Source organism: Leptosomus discolor, chromosome 2 (assembly GCF_034619465.1).
Source record: "Leptosomus discolor isolate bLepDis1 chromosome 2, bLepDis1.hap2, whole genome shotgun sequence".
In the NCBI taxonomy this organism is placed as follows: domain Eukaryota; kingdom Metazoa; phylum Chordata; class Aves; order Leptosomiformes; family Leptosomidae; genus Leptosomus; species Leptosomus discolor.
This window is the reverse complement of record NC_141392.1, coordinates 92,189,842-92,211,903: the sequence shown is the minus strand read 5'-3', so window position 1 is coordinate 92,211,903 and position 22,062 is coordinate 92,189,842. Positions and strand designations below refer to the sequence as shown.

Below are 22,062 nucleotides of genomic sequence, written 5' to 3'. Positions count from 1 at the left end.
TCAAAGTTGGGCTGGCTATATCCAAGCATCTTGATGCTGTTGTGAGAATACAGCATCACTAAATGCAGTCCACTAAAAGTCCACTATAACGCATTCACTAAATGCCAGTCATAGAAGAGGTCTGTCATCAAATAGCGCTGTAACTCCTGATATCTTACACAAATTTGGGTTACTTTTATCCCAACATTGTGGTTTCTCGTGTCACAGAGTTCAGTGATATGCCAGGGTACTTCATGAGGTTCACTAATTCTTCTGAAAAGTTAAATGTTCACACATACTTTCATAGTTAGTTTAGCCTATTTTGAAGATTAAGACAGTCAAGATAGGGGTTTTTTTGTTGTTGTTTTGTAAACAAAAGTATGTGAATGGCACAATCTGGTCAAGACTAGCTTCATAAAGATGAAATATTTTCAGCTGCGATTCATCTGACTAAAAGTATAGTTCTAACAGTATGATTTGAAAAGGTGACAAAGTAATTTTCAGTGACACTTGCTCTTTTATTACTGCACATATTACTTCAGAAAGCCAAGACTGCCTAACTATTGACATTTCTAGGAGCTGCTCTTCAGCTCACTAATTAGAACAGTCCCTCAAAAACTTGAAAAGAGTTATTCTTCTGTTTCAACTTTGTAAGGGAATGAAAAATCAAAATAACATAATCCTTTAATTTACTTTGTAAATGACTTGTGGAAGGACAGTGTTCCACTTTACTCTGAATCACGGACAAGTAGTCTATAAATTCTTATGCTTGCTTAAAACTTTGTAATTATATTCATCAAATGCATAGGTCAGCACTGTAAAACATTGCCATAACAACATAATTTCATGAGATGAAAAAGCTGTGAAGAAATTTTCATTCCAGAGATGACAGAAAAGAGAAGTTTTAACTAAAACTGATTAAAGGTGCTGCTTCCACAAGTAAAATGACATCTGTGTGAGGCAGGATAAGAAAGAATTTGCTCTAAGTTCCCTGTTCCCAGGAGATAACACAACAGTTAAGGGAAAATGTCGTATAGCTGTTTCCACAGTAAGTGATGAAGCTAAGAAAAACAGGGAATAACACTGTGGATGCAATGATTATAGATGCAGACTGCATGAGATGAAGTCGTCCCTTGAATTTCCTGGAGACATTAACATGTCATTTTTGTAAAGGCCATCTTACGGGAGAATCTCAGTCTTGCTACACCCCAAATACACACATCATATCCTTTGCCCAGTATAGGACATCCTCTAATCTTAATTACTCCGCAAGTTTTAAAATAGCTCTTGTTAGTTACTTGTTACTCACACTAGTGTAACACCAAATTTTGGCTCTTCCTATCTAGAAGACTGGACATTCTTTTCTTTAGAGTTGTCTACTCAATCACATCACACAGAAGAAAGAAGCAGCTATATATTCACCAGTTCCAAGACATCATTAGATCTCTTCTATTTTACTTATATGCAATGACCTACTCTACTACACATTCATAATCCTAATCAGATGACCAGCAGACTGTGCAGCTGCAAAAAAGCAGATGGAAGGTTATAACCTTTCTGCAGCTCTGCCTACACGGTTACTTTAGACAGGCCCCAGATCACCCTGCCCATGTTCTGTGCTGATCAAGAGATGTGCGAGCGCAGTAAACGTCGCACCATGCCAGAGCTAACAAGGCTGCTACGCGGCACAGTTAATTAGCCAGGGCCAGGCACTGAGCGCACACACTCTCGGCTGGCTCAGAACACTTGCAGTGTGAGGTGGTATCAGCTTTCAGCATCAGCACAGAAAGACTGTGCCTACTCAAAGCACGACATGTAGGCATATTCTGAACATAAATCAGCGTCCAAAAGCATTAGAGGAGACAATCTGCCCAGAAAAATCAGTGAGGAAAGGAATAAAAAAAAGAATTAATCTTGAGACACTTGGACAGGGCATAGAAATATAACATTACACAGTACTTTCCTCTTTAAGACTAGGGATGTATGTGTGATCCTGGAACTCAGAAAGCCAGCTTGTATTTTCTGATAAGTCTCCCAAGATACAATTCATCTAATCACATAGGGACTCCTACACTATAGAAATCTACATCTGAGCTAGACCCTTTACAGATACCCTTTACAGTCAATGGAAGGAAACAGGAGATTTGAGGGAGCAATTCACCTCATTCTAAAGTAGATACCTAAAAATATCTCAACGGAGTCATACCTTAAAAGTGCCTATTTCTCTCCTCTAAACATAAAAGAATGCCAGACTTCTAGCTTAGATGTAGACTACGGTTCTGCATTCATTTAAAGACAGGAAAAATGAATCCCCCTGTCCGTGCTTATGTTCCTTTAAGTGAGGATAACCGTATTTCTTAATTTGTTAGGAGAATTTTACAGCATTAGAAGCCGTGAATAGTTCAAAGACTGACTTCTCATGTGCCAGGCAACTATAGCAGAATTTTCTTTTTACAATAGCATTTATAAAAGAATCCTTACCTTTCAGGGTAGGCATTTTGAGTTTATATATATGTGAGATATTTTTCTCTTAATAAAACTTGGCCTCATCCACATGTTTTAGCAATACCAGCCAGCATTATCTGTATTATACAGCTGTTTCCTAAAACACAAACTAAGACCAAATGTTAATTTTCTGGTTTCATATTTAATTGCCCAAGTAAATTGCCCAATTCTCCAAAACTTTCACCATCTGGTCCTGCTGATGGACTTAAAAGCTTGATCTGGATCGCCTTGTCTTCTCTCATGTATTCTCATTTGCTTTCCTCTCTCAGCTTGAGCTCTGTTTTCAGTACTTCATATTTCTTGCTCCCATAATTGAAAGAGCTGCTGTATTAAATAGCTTCTGTCTGAAAGCTGAATGAATTACCCTTGTCAACTTCTTTCAAGATCTTTTATTAGTGATCAATATAAAATTGAACAAGAGTAAAACTGGGTTTTCCTCTCCCCAGCTGACTGATGGTTCTTAAATTCCTTAATGGTGCATCAAAGCAAAAGAGTAATAATCTAACTGTTAATTTATCTCATGCTGCCAGGTTAATGTACCTTGCAGCACTGATACCTCATTGCTAACCTTTATTGTTTGGATCTATGAGAAAACAACTGATTTAAAAGTTATATTATTGCTCTAAAGAGAATAGTAATTATTGCACCAGAAGCTCCAATTAAGACATAGGCATGCCTCAGACAACCATAGATGCTAGATCTCTAGCAAACTAACCCTAATCTCTGCTGCAGAAAGGCATCCACAAAATTTTACCTCTGAAATGTAAGTTGCCAGTTTCTGAATTCATCTAAGCTAGAAGTGGTGGTTATTTCTTAAACCAGAGAGATCTGTATCAGAATACCATTGTGCTGTTCGAAAATGGTTCTATGGTATCTTGCATGTTGACAGTTCCCATGGCTTGCAAATGTCCTGCAGATGATACATGTGGAGTGTAAAAGCCTCAAGAAAATCTTCATGACCCAAGAAAGGCAAATGTTGATGATAAAGCTAACTTTATCTCTTTGTGCTTACCCTTGGTGGTAGGCTATTCTTACAGGTATACGTAAATTATGGGTAACACATACCCTGTGGTATGGGTTACTACCATTTTATACAAAATGAAATATTGCATTTGTTATTTGCAATGCTGGTGTCACATAGATATCTCAACCTAAGTGTCGCAAGACTAATCTGTTTATATAACCCTAAGTGCTATGACCAGTATACTTACAAATATTGTACCTGATAAGTGAAAAAACGTAGATGTTTATCAAGCTCATAACAAATAGCTTGAGCAAAATAACGATGGTGTGACCCACTGCCTAAGAAAAAAAAAAGGTTTGAGAGTTTTCCAGTTGAAAATACTGTTTCTGTTCTCCAGATTTGTAAATCGCCTCCCTAGAGTAACACAGCAACCAGCAACACAGTGTCTATATTTAACTGTAGCTGTAACCCCAGGTTTCATCACATAGATGCAAATACATTTTTTACACCCGGCCGAAAACGTTCCCCGCGCTTTTTCGTGAGCAGCGCCAAGGCGCGGTGCCAGAAGCCCGTCTGTGAGGGACGGCTCGGCTACTGGCATTCACCGCGGGAAGGCAGGCCGCACCTCGCAGGTGTGGAGCCCTGCGCCTCCGTGCTCCTCCGCTCCTCAAAGAGGCCGGGCCGGCCTCTGCCTGGGCGCTGGGGCGAGCCGCAAAGGCCCTGGGCGGGCCGGCGCGGGGGCGGCCGTTGGGGCGGCCGTTGGGCGGGTCCGGGCAACCGCCGGGGAACCCGCGGTGGCAGCTCTGCCCGGGCGGCCGCGGGCTCCCCTGCGGGCTCTGGAAGGGAGCGCCGGGCAGCGGCTGCCTCAGCAAACCTCGCCAGAGGCTGCCCCGACAGGTCACTCGTGTCTTTTTTGGTTCTTCCCACACCTCAAAGCTTCTCCTTCCTCCCCGGACCCGCGGGCCTCGCCCTTGGCAACGCAGGAAAGATGTTTTGCTGTCCTGGTTCAAAATCCACTTTCTCCAGGCAGTTGCTACGAGCCCGTAAGTAACCACGTGTGAAGCAGTTTAAAAGCAATAACCAACCTAAAACCCAGTAAGAAAACAACACTTTTGCCTGTGGACCCTCAGGGCTAACGAGGTTCTTATCTGGGGACACAGTTGGTTGAAGCCTATGGCGTCCCTCATGCCGGCTGGTGTTGGCTGTTGGGTGCTGCCCTCCTCGTGAGTGAGAAACTGCAGCTATCCCTGCCTGAGAAGAGGGTATTTCCTCTTACTGCTGTTGTACTGTAGGTTAAAGGTATATTGACCCACTCTAGAGAACGTTTTGAAGTGTTTTAACTAAAATGACAAATTGGTAAAGAGGACAGATATTCTTGTTGCTACCGCATTTACTTCAGAGAGTTTGCAAGGCTCTGCTTCCCTGGGTATAAGAGGATTTAGGTAACTTACGAGTTCCCCTGTTCCTAGCACCAGAAACGGTTTCAGCCTGCGCTCTCACATATAAGCCTTGACTTCTAACAGCATTTGCACACTCTTCAACTCTCAACCTTTTTTTTTCCCATTGTTTCTATTTGTTGTTTATGTATTTTCATCTGAGCTATTTCCCCACTGTGCCTTCCTGAACTGTATCTAAATGAAAGCTTTTCATTCAGAGCATTTAGATCCCTAGGATCTCATGCATTTGCTTTTTGCTTAGGTGAAAAAAAAGTCTTAACTTTCTCTCACTACTATCTTAAATGAAGGTTTATAATTAAAGAGTGCTAGTTCCAACAAAGTTTAATCCAGCATAGCACAATATGATTACTGCCTTATAGCATCCTTGTGAGAAAGAAGATACTAGTTGAAAAGTTCTTCATTATTATTTCTCTGGGGAAGTGTTCAATCTTTCAGATTGCTCCCTACTTTTATTTGGATACATTTTCTCATTGTTGTCTACATAGTGTTATGGGAAAGCAGATACTTCAGGTTTGCCCATCATCTAATTGAGTGTCAGATTTCTTCAGAGCTAACAATGGTTGAATGCCAGCAGTATCCACCTGCTTAGCATCTAACAACTGTCAGAACATTAACCAGGTCTTTTCTGTAGGACTTTTTTACAAAGAAACTGAATATGGAAAATGTATTATGCAGCCCAACTGAGGACATGGATGACAATTTCTCTCTCTTTTTTTTTTTTTTTTTTTTTTTTTTTTTTAAATCAGGAGTATTTCTTTCAATGTTATTCCTTGTTTTTCTTCATCATACTATTCTTGTTTTAAAATCCTCTCCAAATTAACTGATCGCCAGAGTTTTGTATCGATGTCATACAAAACGTTTCCAATTCCAAATATACTTTTCAAGGGTACAGATAAATTACCAAGGATCTCCACTTTGTCACCTTGATCTAGATCCAACAAAAACTTAAGGTTGGATTGCTTTTGAGCTGCAGTGCCTAACCCAGCATCCAGAAGTAGAAATCAAAACTCACGTGTTAGGTCCTGATGTACCTCATCCAATGGCTGTAAAGATGTATTTCGAGGTTCTCTGAGGCAGTCCTGTATCAAAAATGTCACAGCTGAAGAATGTAAAGTGCTGAGTCAATGTTGACTCATTCTGCTGGTTCAAATACATACACACACACAAACGAAGTTAAGTTTTTTCCAACAGTTCTTTGTATCAGGTATTATTGTCTGCATCTTTTTAATATTAAGTCAAATAAGGTATCATTTGTCTTTCTGCAGTTGATGTAAACAGAATAATCACAGTGTTGTTTGTATATCTACTCAAAAGAGATGGCCTGTGTTGTCCTGTCTAATCCAGAACAAATTTGTATTGCCAAGTGAACGTGAAGTCATGGGTTTAGATGCTGATATCGGTGTAGACTTGGGAGACTCCTGCATCTAACCCGTAAGACACACGAAGTATTCATAAATGTCTGAAAACCTCATTCCTTTTTATTGCATAATACAGCTTGGATTATCCTACTTTAAGCAACAAATTGGGCTAGGAAGGAATCTTGACTGTTTTCTCCAGACCTACTGCATAGTCAGTAGAGTAAGACAGGCAGAAGGCAAATCGCATCTCAGGAGGACTGAATCATCCTCTGGAGATGCTCATCTACGCCCCCGAAACTGCAGAGAAATTACAAGGTATGTATAACTTTGGCCCCTTTATTTAAGTGCTTACAGTTAAACGGGATGATTTCAGGCCCTGAAGTCTGACTAAAGCTTGCCTGGTTTGAGTTCCCATATGCTTTTATGTGGCTGCCTACTCTGCAAAATAATCACTTAAGATGGAAGAGTCTCCTTGTATTATTTTTTAAGAAATACCAACAATTTTCCTCCCATAATTATTTAGCCTTTATATTTCTATATATACAGGGAAATAGATAATTGGCAAACTAAAACCATGCACCAAATCCACTTGCAGACAGGATTTATGTTAATGATGCTGTAACATCATGTTGAAGCTTACATGAAAATTTCTTCTAGTATTTATATATGTACAGTACCTCTACAAGCTATGCTGATTTCATTTCCTTTGAAGACATATATATAATTTTGTAAGTCCTTGTGTAGTTAACTCGCCTATTAAACTGATGTTCTATTTATGGAATAATACAGCACATTCTCTAGCAATATGTGGTCATGTAAAAAAAGACCCTATCACACAGACACAGGAGGAGATAGAGTAAGGTTGCTATGGGAACCTTAGCTCTAAATGGTCTGGCTTTTGTTGGCTTAAAATCTCAAACATTGCATTGCATTAATAATGTTTTTGTTGAGGTTCTTTGCACTGAGTATGAAATTTGTTGGCTCGCTGTTTCAGCCTTACATGTATGTATGCAATATTTTTAAAACCGAAATGACGTGTTAGCTAATACAAGAACAGAAGAATGTGTTTTATTACTAAACTGAATTAGGGCACTGAAGAAAATATACTCAAGAAATAGACATAAGATTTTCTTTTTATTTATCTAACTAAATTTCAGCTATTACTATCCTCGGCTGGTGAAACTGGATCATGGATCCTAACGAGCTATTATAGCAGAAGCAACAACAAAAGGCAGGAGTAGGGTAGCAATTGGGGGAGAAAAGGGTTGGAGAAATCGCTGTTGGAAGCATGGGAGGGATTTTGGTACTGAGAGAGTAGGTGGAAAGAAGCTGAACACAGAGGCTGAATGGAAGGCAAGAGCCAAAGAGAAAGATTTTAGGAAAGACTGAGGGAAGAACTTGAGCAACAACAGACAAGAAGCTGAAGGATTGCATTTAGTGCAGGAGCCATAGGGAGAGGTGAGACAGAAGTGGATAAAGAGACTCTGAAAATAAGGTTGAGTCTGTCTGGTGAGGAAGAGAAGATGGTAGCTGATGGGTTGCTGCTACATACACTGATGAGGACAGTAATAGAACTCAAAATATGCCCAAATTACAAAGATATTGTTAATCAGATCCTACAAATTAGAAACCACAAAAACATGGTAACACAGTTTAGTATAGCTAGCATATATATTGTTCTAAGGCTGCTTCAAATCTTCTGCTGTATGAAAGCAACAAAGTTTAATGCAATAAGAAAGGAAACATTCTACAGCATTGAATTTCTTCCCAATACATTTCAAGTGTCATTTGATGATTTTCCTCTTGGAAAACTACTTATGGGTAATGGATAAGATTTAATTTCCTTTCTTTAAATTATATTATCTATTCTTAAGAAGATTACATTTCATTTGCTGAATTTTCCATAGAATGATTACAATCTTTATTCATCCTTATGGGTGGTAGAGAGTCTGGAATTTTTATGATGAAAACTGATACAGCACTTTAAAACAATACGTTTAGCTTCTCTACTACAAGGCAGTGAACACGACAGACATTAATAATAGGTCAGCTCCACTTTAAATGTCCTCATATGGTAACCGTAATTTAAACAGTCTGCTAAAATTTCACATTGTTTTAGCAACCATAAATCCTGAGTCAAAGTACATATATCTTCAACCTGATGGCAAACTGATTAGTTTTCATATCTTTATTTTGTTTTAAAATAAAGAAAACGGTGCCTGTGATCTACGTATCCTTTATAGAAATTTACAGAATTCGATAAAGTAAGCAAATCTAATCACAAGTTACAGGGTTTTTTCAAAAAGAAATAGAGATTAATGTCTTCAGAATATTAAAAGGAACAGTATCTTTCTTCTGAGTACTAAATAGTAATATGCTTACATATGTTCACAATATGCTTACAAACTGTTGTGGACCTCATACTCCCAGAAAAGACAAATAACTACCAAAGTGACTCTCAAGAATTTTTAGCAGGAAAAGGAGTGAAACACCAAAACCAATTCTAATCCACTCCTGTAAAATATCCGCAGACCAATCACAGACTGGCTCTGCTCATAGTAGTTAACATCTCCTTAGCTTTTGACAAAATCAACAGCAATACTAGTGACATTTTTATGTGACACCAGTGTGTTGTTATAGGGGCTCCAATGATTTCTGACAGGACTCGGGAGCAGTAACAGCTACTCCCTGACTCCAGTGTCTCCCAGCCTCTTGGCCACCTACTTTTAACAGCTACATGTGACTACTTGAAGAACATGAGCTGATGGTAGCTGTTAGGAATAATATACCAGTGACAACCAGATTCATCTCATAAGGATGATATACACCTGGAATGAATCAAAGACAGATACATAATGACTGACACTGTGATTTATCAAAGAGCATCATAAAGACTTGGAGAATCTTTAAAGTTAAAACAAATGCTTGTGATAGGCCACTTTATAAACTGGGATGGCTTGTTAACAAATACTGCAGAACTCACAAATCACTAGGAGTTAGAACATCCCCTCCCACTGAGATGTCCTTATACAGTGTGTGAGCACATGAGGCATTTTTCTTTTACCTCCCCTGTCTCAGGGCTCATATTGCTTACACCAACCAAAGGTCTCTACAGGCTCCACCAGGGCTAAGCCTCTACTCCATGAATATTTCTTACCTCTTATTTCATAGGAAGTATACAGGGGCTAGTTTGGTCATCCATAAACTTCTGGAGAAAACTTTGTCTTGCCTTAGACCTTCCAAACACATACTCCACCATTTGATAATTACTATATGTATAATTGATTATTTCATGTGGACCAGTGCTGTTAGGATATGAAAGAATGTAAATGACATCTTCAAAAATCACAGTGGACATCCACGTCCTTCTAACAGAGGAAATAATGTCTCAGAATGACATTCCTCATCTTGTGGAAAAGATGAAAAAGACTAAGAAGAACACAGAACTTTGGACTTCTACACAGATATCAAGGTCGTTTTACACATCTCTGGGACATGTATTCCAGTCTCCTGAGAATCACTGGAAAGCTCTGATGTCACACTACAGTTTTATCAATCTTCATTGGAATAGCTGTCATGCAGGATCAATAGGGAGAGAATGCAGGGGATACGGATGCAACAGCAATCTCCCACTGTAGAAAGGTTACTCGAAAGAGCACAGTGAACTCTTAATTGAGGTAGAAGAAACTTATTTGTAGAGAAGATTATTTAGGTTAATATGGAAACCCCCTACCTTTCTAATACACTATCTATGGAGACTGGAGATCAATATTAAACTGAGATTTTTAAGGGCATATGCCAGTGACATTTTAAGTCACAAGCAATGTTTCTGGTCACAAGCAGTGTTCCCCAGGGCTCAGTATTGGGGCCAGTGTTGTTTAATATCTTTATCAGCGACCTGGATGAGGGGATTGAGTGCACCCTCAGCAAGTTTGCAGGTGACACGAAATTAAGCAGGAGTGTCAATCTGCTCGAGGGCAGGAAGGCTCTGCAGAGGGACCTGGACAGGCTGGATCAATGGGCTGAGGCCGATTGTATGAGGTTCATCAAGGCCAAGTGCCGGGTCCTGCACTTGGGTCACAACAACCCCCAGCAGCGCTACAGGCTTGGGGAGGAGTGGCTGGAAAGGTGCTTGGCAGAAAAGGACCTGAGAGTACTGGTCGACAGCCGGCTGAACATGAGCCGGCAGTGTGCCCAGGTGGCCAAGAAGGCCAACAGCATCCTGGCCTGTATCAGAAATAGTGTGGCCAGCAGGAGCAGGGAGGTGATCGTGCCCCTGTACCTGGCACTGGTGAGGCTGCACCTCAAATACTGTGTGTGGTTTTGGGCGCCACAGTACAGGAAAGACACTGAGGTCCTGGAGTGGGTCCAGTACGGGGCAATGAAGCTGGTGAGGGGTCTGGAAAACATGTCTTATGAGGAGCGGGTGAGGGAACTGGGGTTGTTCAGCCTGGAGAAAAGGAGGCTGAGGGGAGACCTTATTTTTCTCTCCAACTACCTGAGAGGAGGTTGTAGTCAGGCTGGTGTTGGTCTCTTCTCCCAAGTAACTAATGACAGGACAAGGGGTAAAGGCCTCAAGTTGCACCAGTGGAGGTTTAGATTGGACATTAGGAAACGTTTCTTTACTGAAAGAGTGGTCAAACATTGGAACAGGCTGCCCAGGGAGGTGGTGGAGTCACCATCCCTGGAGGTGTTCAAAAGACGTATAGATGGTGCTTAGGGACATGGTTTTGTGGTGGGCTTGGTAGTGTTAGGATAATGGTTGGACCTGATGATCTTAAAGGTCTTTTCCAACCAAAATGATTCTATAAGTCTTTCCAACTTAACCTCTAAAGTACACAGACAGAAGCACATTCATCATCATAGTCCAGATCTCTAATCTCCTTGTACATAAGAGAAAGAGGTTTCAGAAGTTCTGATTAGAAAGGCCATATATAAGAAACTATCTCAGTGTTTTAGACAGCAGCATGAGCAGTAGGGAAATAAGTCATGCATGTAGGATGTAGTAAGCTTTTGTCTCTGCTTTCATTATGATTATGATACAACCTCTTATACACAAACCTTTCTTGGCTTTAGTACGTACTTTTGCTCCAATGCGTACAGGTTAATATTTGCTGGTTTATGTGCCCTTAGTGTATTTTTTTTTATAAACACGATTGGGATATATACAGATGTTTCCTACATAAAACACGTAATAACCTTTGCTAAAAGATTGCCTTAATTGCTCTGAAACCTGATTATTCTTAAAAGCTTTACACAAAAAGGCATCTAATGAAACAGACAGGCAGGGGAAAGGTGATCCTCCTCTGAGACATGTGACCCTGCTGAAACAATTTCAGTTAGATATTTTCTGGTTATTATATGCATTTATTTAAATTAGACATCTCTACTAACATAAAGATCTTGACACTAATCATTACTGACAAAGTATCTCCAAGGATTCCAGCTACAAAACAGAGTTTCTGTTTCTGTTGGGTGTGAGGCCATTATGAAGAAAGACCATCTGCAAGTTATGGTAGCTGGCAACTAAAACCACGTATTTCTTCCCATGCATGATTGTGAGAGTGACTTCTGTATAACGTCATACAAAAAAATTTTCAGCATCTGTTAAATGTGTTTAAAAATACTTCAGAAGTCGACTTAGACGTATTTCCCATTGATTTGAAAAGCCAGAAACTAGAGGCAGGGTCTGACCCTGTGCATATATGCACAGTGTATTTTGTATGCTGGATGTTTTTGGATGCCTGACATGCCTTAAGTAACAGTCTGAGTCTTGCTGTGCTTTTATTTTATTTTTAGTGGGGTAAAAATTTCTATTATTTTATTTTCCTGATTACATAGTCTTTCATTTTAATATTTTGTGCTGTAGATGCATTCATTATCTTTTTTTTAGTAGTTGATGATTATGCCATACTATTTATGTTGACAAATGCAATATTTTCTATTTTTCCTCCATTAAATCAGTTAGAACTTCTCTCTTATTGTTAGAACGGTGAAAGAGTTACGCTGAAAGACAAGCAACAAATTTACACTGTTGCCTAATCATAAAGCTCGGATTGCAATCAATAAATGTATTTCATCAGTCTGTATGCAAAAGAAAATTTCCATTAAGAGCATCACCATAAAAATGTGAGAGAAAAGGAAACGTTTATTTCATATTAACAACAGAGTTGCTGTAAGGAAACTTACAGCAAATACGTTAAAGTGTGTCAAACTATACTGAAATATCTTTTATACAGACATTTTGAATATACACTGGGAACGAAATTCTAAGTATCTCAGATCTGATGTATTCTCTTGAGCCTTTTATGTGCTCCCCTCTTAACACTTACAAAACTACTATCAACAGGTTTGCTTTTTTTTAAAGATCAATCTTTGCCTCAAAATCTGTCATAAAATAATTACCCAACGTACATTACTTGGGAATAATTAAAAATATAGATTATCCCAAATTTTTCAGATGGAGTATTTTATATTTGATTTGTAAGTGGTCATTTCTTCTTTAGTATGATTCCATGGATACATTTTAAACCATTCTATTTTACAAAGTTTTACTTTTTCTCATGATCATAACCATTTTTCTATTTAGGAGAGGTCACTGATGTAACAGTTGTGGGCTGTGCACCAAATTTTGGTATTTTTCCCTTCAAGAAAAAAAGGCCTTCCAGGTGTAGCCCAGACCCTGCAACAAGGAATGTTTATTTCCAAAAGTACTAGCAACTGGTCTGTTGTGGCTGACACATCGCTCAATCACTCTTTTATATCTATAAATGTCACTGTGATGCTCAGTGAGTCATAATTTTTTTAGCCCAACACAGTTGCGGGATCTCACTGTCCAACAAAAGAACTTGCAGATTTAATTAAAACTGTTTCTCTTTGAATGGTTATAATGCAGTAATGACTAAGACAGTGCAGCAGATATTTAAGCAACAGCCACAGCAATGAATAATGGGATTTTTTATTTTCAAAATGTTTATGACAGTAACAGGAAGCCATCATTAATCATTAATACATTCAAGGAACAGTTCTAAGAACAACAGTGGAAAACAGTGAAAAATAATTCAGCCCATAACCATCATTTTCTGAATGGTGGCACTGTTAAAAAGCATTGATTTATAGTCTGTAGAATGGGCTCATGGGTTGTAAATAACAAAAAATTATTCAAGGTGCCTATAAATTCCCTTAAATGTCTATATGCAATTTATGTAGCAGTAAAAAACATTAAGTAATGTACACTAGCACAACTACAGAAGCTGCAAAACTGCAATCCCAATTCTATTTTTTTCCTTAGGTATGGAAATAGTGTTTCTATGTAGTAGCTACCCCCATTTTGATGGCTAACCTTAAAAAACAGAGGAAATGAGAAGTAACTGGAAATAATCAAAAATACAAAGAAAAAAAGACCTATTTACCCCATAATTTCCATTCTCAATCATCTAAGCCACATTCTTTAATAACATTGTTTTCATTGTGGAAAGAGAAGGAAAAATTAGATTTCTAAAGGTGAAATAAAAATTCTTCATCATTGCCTAATGAGGTAATCAGCTTTTCACTCTATGCAGTGCTGTGCCAACAGGGCTGTGCAAATGCAAGTGTTTGTAAATTCAGGATCTTAAGATTGTGCCCTGTGATTGTCAACTGCCCATAGTGGGACTAGTCAACTTCCAGTGGCTGCTAAAGACCGGGAAGTGATGATCTGATGCATTTCATCCCTGGTCTTTCTCCGTGAACACAATTAACATTTTGGCTGAGAAGAGAAAAAAACCTCAGTAAATTCTGTATGACTTCCCCTAGCAAGAAGGGGAATGCTAATTTTCTCTTTCTCATTGATCACTCAGTTACTTCTTATACATGAAGAAAATCCTCTGGTTCTAAGCAAAGTTAAGAAGATGCTGAAGAGATTTTGTAAGGCTTGAGTGCCATCAGTATTGCATTCCCTCACAAATACTTCTCAAACGAAAAAAACACTCTAAGGCTAAGAATGGACTACTAATAAAAGCTTAATGAAAAACAAATGAACAAGAGATTTTACATACTGTTCTCTTGCATCCTTCAAGACCTTCAAAATGAAGGAAAAAAGAACACTGCAGTGAGATGTAATTTTGGGGCAACTGTTCTCCATAAAAAAGTAATGTTACATTATCAATCAAAAAGTCTAAAATCAACCACGCATCTAGATGAATATTGGTAACTTTTCCCTTGTCACTTCTACTTTACAAGGTATTTTAATCTATACTGTGCCTCAGTTCACTAAAAATAAGACTACGAAGCTGTATTTGATGCCTTGACTTGATCAACAAAATCACACCACTGTGTATCAAACATTTATTGAAATACCTCATAATTGTAACTCACAGGCCTTAGTTTTTAAAAAATTGTGAAGAATTGGGTAGACCTGAACCAGTCTGGTCTCAACTGTCAGTAAAAACTTGTTTTTGTGGATTAATCCTGTAACCTCTGCAGTAAACCCTGTGTCTAGACAATGCCCTTCTGAGATACAACAGGATATTTTTTAAAAATTAGATTATAAATTTCCTTTTTTAATTTTGTTTGGTTTTTAATATTAGGTTTCTATTACACATATGGTCTTCTGGTTTCTGTATAATTAGCTTGCACCAATTTTTCCTAATTGTTTCCTGTTAATGTTATTATTAATGAAAGAATAGTATTTTGTGATCCCTCTTTCAGAACATCTTTTTTCCAAGGAGATTTTGAAGATCGAGATACATAGGTTTGCCAGCACTGTGCTAGCTTTTGGAATTCTTTCTAATTGCTCTTTAGCTCTGGTAGTGTGACGTAGCATTCGGGGGGCAGTCTGACGTCTCTTGTCTCTTCTTCCAGGCCAGCTCCGCACCCTTCTCTGCTTCTTTTTACCTCTTTTACTTATGTGAAAACTGAGCACTCCCACTTGAAAGTTATTTTTAAACACATGGGCTTATGAACATGGTTGGTGTCAATACAGAAAATTTGGGAAAGAACATAAGCAAGTTAGAAGATTTAAAGGAAAACAATTTTCCTCTCTCTAGTTTTCAATTTTCATACGCACCAAGTACTTGAACTTACCTAACTTAGGACTTCAGTCTACAAACTCTTTTAAGTTCAAGCATTTTTGAAAGCTCACTTTTCAGGGATTAGTCATTTTAGAATGTAGATACTTTTAAGTTAGACATAAAAATTCTCTGTTTCTGCAGTAAAAGTAGGGTCGGTAGAATTCCAGATGAAGGAACCTGTCCAAGAAAGGAGTATCTAGCTTTCCCTAACTCTAGGCTGTCATAATTTACCTTCCAGTTTTTAGAGGACTTCCAATGGTTTTGGCACTTGGGCTTCACAAGAAAGCTTTTTTAAAATGTAAACCCCTACACGCTAGAAAAGTATGTTTTCATTTTAAAAATCGAATACATCTGAAGCCATGACTTGCAATTTCTGTATCGTTGGCTTGGCAACGCTGTACGGTTTATGGAATCCAAGTTTCGGATTTAAATACGCCTTGAGAAGGCCAAGGAGGATTTTGCGATTGATATAAATCCCTAAGACCTTCGTGGCCTTCTGCCCGAGCGGGAGCGAGGCGAGAGACCGGCGGGCCCCAGCCCCGCGCCATGGCCTCCCGCACTCTGGAAAGTTCATTCATTTGGCGCAGCCCGGTCCACCTCCTCACCTCCCAAACGCTGCTGCCTCCGAGCTGATCAAGGGGGGAGCGGGAGAGCCCGAGGCGTTACCGGGCACAGCCCTGCTGCGGCCATTTTATCGTCCAGGGGCCGGGGAAGCCGGCGGTCCCCGCTGCGGGTGGCGGCCCGGACGAGCCGGGGGTCTCGGCGGGGAAGCGCTGGTGAGGCCCCGCCGCGCCGTTCATGGAGGAGAGGGGCGGCAGCGCGGCGCGCGCCGTTCCCTCGTCCTCCCCGTGTGCTCGGAGGCGCCGCCGGCGGAGTCCCGGCCAGGCCCGTCCCCCCCGCCGGGCGCCATCGGTGGCCGCTGGGCCAGGCCCGGCCGGTAACCGCCTGGGGGGCCGCTGCGGGCGGACGCGGTGAGGGAGGAGCGGGCGCGCTGCCGCCGCTTCCTCCTGCACGGGGCCGGAAGGCAGCGCGGCCCGGGCCGCCGTGCGCGCGGACTGGGAGCGGGAGAGGGCCGGGCCTCGGCGGCGGCGGCGCCGCTGCGGGTCACCCAGCCTTCCGCAGTGGGGGTGGGCGGCGGAGCGCGCAGGCCGGGGGAAGGGCCAGGCCCCGCCGCCTCTCTGGGCGATGGAGTGAGGGAGCGGGGCTCGGCAGCGGGAAGATGGCCGGTGGCGGCGGCGGCGGCGGCTGCAGAGACAGCTTGTTTCTGGAAGGTGCGTTCATGGCTGAGAGGGGGGGAACGCGGCCCATGGGCTGCCTTTTCCTTCTGGCAACCAGTAAGGGGCACGGTGCAGACTGGGGAATGGGGGAGGCGGGCGGGTGTGTGCATCTGGGGGGGGGGGTGGGGGGGGAGGGAAAGGGTCCCCTTTGGGGGACGACGACAATGAGAGGTGGCTTCGTGGTGGGGGAAGGGTGGGTGCTGTGAGGGGTGGTTTCATTTGGTGAAAAGAGACCTGCTTTTGAGGGAGGGGTTAGTGAGGGCGATTCGATTTCGTATTCTTTTTCTTGCTTGCTTTCTTTTAACGTTATGAGGCTTTGGAAGTGCCGTGTTTTCTTTGTAGGGGCAGTGCGCTGAGAGCAGCCCGGGCTTGGTACGGCAGGGCCGGTGTTGCAGCGGGAGGATCCGCTCTCGGAGGGGCGGTGGGCTGCTGGGCGGCCGGGCAAGGTTAGCGCTAGGTGAGGAGGGGAAGCGAGGAGTGCTCTGCCGCCTCCCCGCTGCGTTTCCCTGCTTGTAGTCTGCTCCCAGGCTCCGGCCTAGCCCCTGCCCTTTCCCCCCACCATAAAATGAGTCTCGTCTGCTTCTAAAATGCTACTTTAAAGGTTTGAGCCTGAGGTTAATTTTGGGAGGGGGATCATTCTTACATTTGTGAAACGAAGATGATGCTGAATCTCATCAGCTGCAAGTGAAAGAAACCTTTGGCATTTATAAAGCCTTGAGTAATTTTTTTTGATGTGCGGGTTTGGTGGCGTTTTTGTTGTCACTGTAAAGCTCTTAATTATAATGCAAAAAGTCTCCTGAAATTCGAGTGTCTTTTAACTGTTGAGCCTTTACAGTTTCACCGATTTAAAAAGAAATCTACTGTAGTCTTGCAAGATTGGTATAAGCACATTCTCGGATGACACAGGCCATTTTTCTACTAAATTCTGCTAAATTACCATGATGATAACAAAGAAAAATACGTGTTAATGAAATAAATTATTCCTCAAGAGTTTTTCAAGTCAGAGATAAGTTTAGCATTGGAGATTTTGTAGTACCTGTATTATACAGAACATACCTCTTGCAGATTTTCTCTTGCTGCAGGATGTTGGGTTTTGTTTTTATTTCTGGAATAGAAGTACTATTCTGAACAAAGTACTGCTTTTTGTTTTGATTGATTAATCTGAAATTCCGATGTTCAGAAACTCTTTCTGGTTAATAATGGCTGTCACGTTATCTCCCTTCTACCTGTAAAGTGTTTGGTGGTGAAATGCAGACGCTCCATTTTTTCCTAACTCTCTCCACAGAATATAGTGAGGTTTGCACAGATAACTAAAAGTGTCAGGGTGATGACTAGTGACTGTCTTCTGTGTGCATCTTGGCTACTTGCTGGTGGACAAGTGGCTAAGAAAAGAGATTTCATATGCAACACCCACATGTTTTTTACTTATGTGATCTCTTTCCACCAGCAGTACCAACACGACACTGGATAGTGTCCCCATTCAAAGCTTCAGTATTCCTGATTGGTGAACTGAGTTACCAGCTGGTTAGCTGAGTTATCATTATTTGGGGATGTGTTAATTTTAGGACTGATGATGTGGTAGAAACACTCAAGAGTGTGTGAGTGTGCACGCACGTGTGAAGAAAACCTTATGTGGATGGTAGTGATAAAAAATTTCTGAGGGTGGCCCAGGTCCAAGTGGAATGATAGTCCTCTAGCAGATCTGGTAAGAGCTGGTAAACATAGTGATTTGAAGCAAAGGAAAAGAAGGCTTTCAGGTGTTATTTTAGAGGTTCTTATTAGAGGTGTTGACTTGATAGGAAAAAGTAAAGGCATAGCATATATATATATGTATGTATATATATGTGGGGTTTTGGCATTCTGTAATCTGGAAACGTATGGCAGCACATTAGATCAACCTAATGATGTCAGAACCACCGTTATCCAAAGGCTAGACAAACACGAGAGTGCCAGACTTACAAAACAAGTATAACATGGACAAAACTGGGGATAAAAGTGTATAGAGTAGGAAATATGGCAACTTCTATTGCGAGATGATGATGTAATACATTAGCCTAGAGTTACATCTATAACTAGTCTGAGTGTGTATATTTCATGGATTCTCTTTAAGTATGTAAGCAACAACCAAAAAATGTTTACTTGGTGTTTTTGCAAGTGTTATATTAAAGGGTGATAGAGAGGAGGGGGAGAACTCCTCTGTCCATCACTGTCATTCATGTGCAAACCCAATGAATTATGTGCCAAATGGATGTTAGATCTATCACTAATTGAACTCAGTCTAATGGAAACTGTGCTGTTTAAATATGTACCTGTATATGTATGTGTGTGTGTATATATATGCATATACGTACACAGTAACTTCTGATGCTGTCGCACTTACATTGACTATTAGTCAGACTTAAGGTAAAAGTACAGTTAAATGAAATTAATTGCTTTAAAGTATGATAGTTGTTCAGAATTTTGATTTTGAGCCCACGTGTCCAGTGGGATACTGCTTTCCTCTCATTTAGTGTAACAGATGTTACTGGGAAGAAACATGGCTGTGATTCTGCTGTTAAAGTACTTACTTCTAATATTTTTATTTTATTCTCCAATAAAAATAAAATGGTGTTTCTGGAAGGGTGTTCCTTGAGCAATTTCTGTGTTGCCTTTCTGGTAATGCTGTTCTTGAACACAGTGATTCATACTAGTGCGTGGTTTTTGTCCGGTTTGGCGTATCTAATGTTTCATCGTTTTTTATGCTGTGTTGTATAGACTGTTTTATGGAAAATGAGAAGATCCCTAGAACTATAGTGTTTGGCTCTTTTGAAAGCTTCATTTGTTATCATTCTGGAGCAGTGCTAATAGTAGATATACATCATATACATTGATACACAACCTGCATGTTTACTCTTCTTGAAATGTCAGGACTGTTAAGAGTTCAGAAGTGTGGAAAGTACCTTACTTTTGTTATTTAAGCTAGTTTGCAAGTGGAATTAGTAAAACTCCCTCGTTTTCTGAATTTACTTTCCTACAGTAAGGTTTCAAAGTTATGGGCAGAATATGCAGAAATTCACACTAACAATGTAGTGCTGTTGTATGGGAATTTTTTCCTGATTTGGAGGACTAGAAATTCAGTGATTAGAGATTTCCATCCAGAGGAATTCTTGTGTTTTTCAGTTGATACTAACCCCTAAAATACAAAGCAATGATAGGCAAATCTATCTGGATTTAGAATAGGGTGATGCTCAACATGTAGAAATAGTACTGTTGATCATTACACCTGGAGAAAAATTCTGGGAATTCTTGTTATGTTCTGCCTCCTTGGATATTATTGAGTTGCAAGGAAATCGTAATTTCTCTTTTTCAGCCTTAAATTTAAAGTTTCCCTGTGTTTGTGCAGTAGATAACAGGCAAAGTATTCCTAAATGCATGTGTTTTCCAGAAGAAAGAGGAAGCGTGTTATTCCTTCCTGTTCCCTCTTTTTGGTCTCCTGGTGGTTACAGTAGTGATACTGAGAACCAATATTGAAATTTCTTTTTGAGGACCTTCTTTCTAAGGAAGTGGCTAGGAAAGAGCTTCAGAGCTGCTGAGAGATTTCAGTGCAGTCATGACAGGAATTTGCTCGATTTTTCATTCCATTTTCTTAGCTACAAGTTTTCTAATGAGGATGGAGAAAGCCATGTGGACTACCCGTTAGCAGCAGCAGCAGAAACTTCACAGTTGTCTGCCAGAGGACTCTAGAAGACTGCTTTGGTTTTTGTTCAGCTCACATGTAAAGCATCGTCTTCACCAAAGCAAGGGTTGTAAGCTTGTGTGTTTTCTTAAAGGTAGCTGAGATTCTGGAGTGATACAGAAACACACAGCATTTGTATATTAGTGTGTAGACATAGAGTTTCTATTTGAAGTGGTGGTCAGCCTTTCTTGCCTTTTTTTTTTTCTTTCTTTCTTTTAATTGTGTTGAGAAATCTCTTAACAGCAGTAATACAGATTAGTAGGGCAGAGTCGAGTTTGTATTCAGATAGAACAGTTGAAAATTTCCTACCTGCTATGACTGTTTTTCTCTTAAGAGTGAAATTTAATTATTAATTGTTGTCATTGTCTCTCAAGCAGTCTCTGATGCTTTGTTTATGACCTAGTGGAAATAAGTATTAGCTTGAAAATGAGGGGAAGGGATGTTTCAGGTATCATTCACCACCTTCTGTGTCTTTGTCATAATCCAAACTCCTGCTTTATGTTGTTAAATTCTTCTCTGGTTTGCATCAGTCCTGTCGATGTCCAGACATGTTCTGTTCCTCTCTTCTGTTTTTCTTGAGAGTAGTTTTCTACCTGAAAATGGTAAATTTCTGACTCTTCCATGGCTTGCTTATGTCTCCCAGTGCTATGATGAATTCAGAATTTCTTTCCAGCACTGTGTACGTGTCTTCTCAGACCTTTATTCAGATGCCCTTTCCAGTGGTTTTAAGAATAATAAACCTTCTCATTGGCTGCAGTGACAGATTGTTTTCTAGGAGTGAAACCCACTAGTTGAGAACTATTTCTCAGCAAAGTCAAATTGAAACGATCTTCTTACTGTCTATTTTTTTGTATATGCCAATCTAATGGGTGATAGTTGGCATGAAATACTAAGAAAGACAGGCTGCTTCTTAAAGTGTGTAGAAAGATACTAAAAATAAACTTAATTTATCTATTAATTCTCTGTAACATATATTGTAATATGCTTCGTAGCGTATCCTAAAATAATAGCCTGTGCCCACGTCCTCTACTACATCATCACCTGTGTAATATTGAGATGTAGGATTCTAGGAGCCTGGCTTGTCCTCGGCTTTCTGAATTGGAAAGCATCTGTGTGCAATTTTCGAGTTTTCGTTATGGGGGCATTTATTATTTGGTAGTTTTTCCTAAGTAGCTGCTGCTATAATAATTTTGCACAAAGTGGGACATAAAAGCTTCAGGTGTAAGAGTAACTAAGTTGTGTGGGATGCCTCATCTTATTTTCGGGCACTTGGATTTGCTAGGAAAGCACTACTCTTTCCTCAGAAGTAGTACAGAAATTCTACTTGGTTTTAGTGGCAAAAAAAAAAATATAAATTGAGGCTGTTCCTAAAAGAGATCCTTACACTCTTCTTTATGGAAGTATAAATACAGAAGTATTAGTAATGATGTAAGTAATAACATGAATATGTGGCTTGATAGCAAGCATAAACCAACATTTTGCGAACGTCTTGCTTGCACAGATACTTTTATATTCAGCCTATTTGGATATTTTAGTCTTTTGCTTCTTGTTTTATATACAAGGATAAAACATAATGGATTATTTATTGTAATGGTTTCAACAACAAGTTTGGCTTTTATGACTGCTATGTCTGGAAGGCTACACGTGGATTTCAGTGCAGTATCAGTCTTCACCTTTTCTATAGAGTTTTAGCTGCATCTCTTGAGATAACTGAGGGGTGTCAAGGTGTTTTGTGTTGTAGTAGGTCCTATAATATG

The 22,062-nt window shown here is 40.2% G+C and overlaps 1 protein-coding gene across 1 annotated transcript in view; it reads left to right on the top strand.

The window, feature by feature from the left end:
- The window catches only part of SENP6 (SUMO specific peptidase 6), a 101,933-nt gene that overhangs the window by 770 nt on the left and 79,101 nt on the right, over nt 1–22,062 (top strand). Inside the window, exons 2-3 of the mRNA XM_086460466.1 lie at nt 3,937–4,491; nt 15,796–16,584. Of these exons, the coding sequence (XP_086316592.1) occupies nt 3,937–4,491; nt 15,796–16,584 (1,344 nt within the window). The remainder of the gene's footprint in view (nt 1–3,936; nt 4,492–15,795; nt 16,585–22,062) is intronic.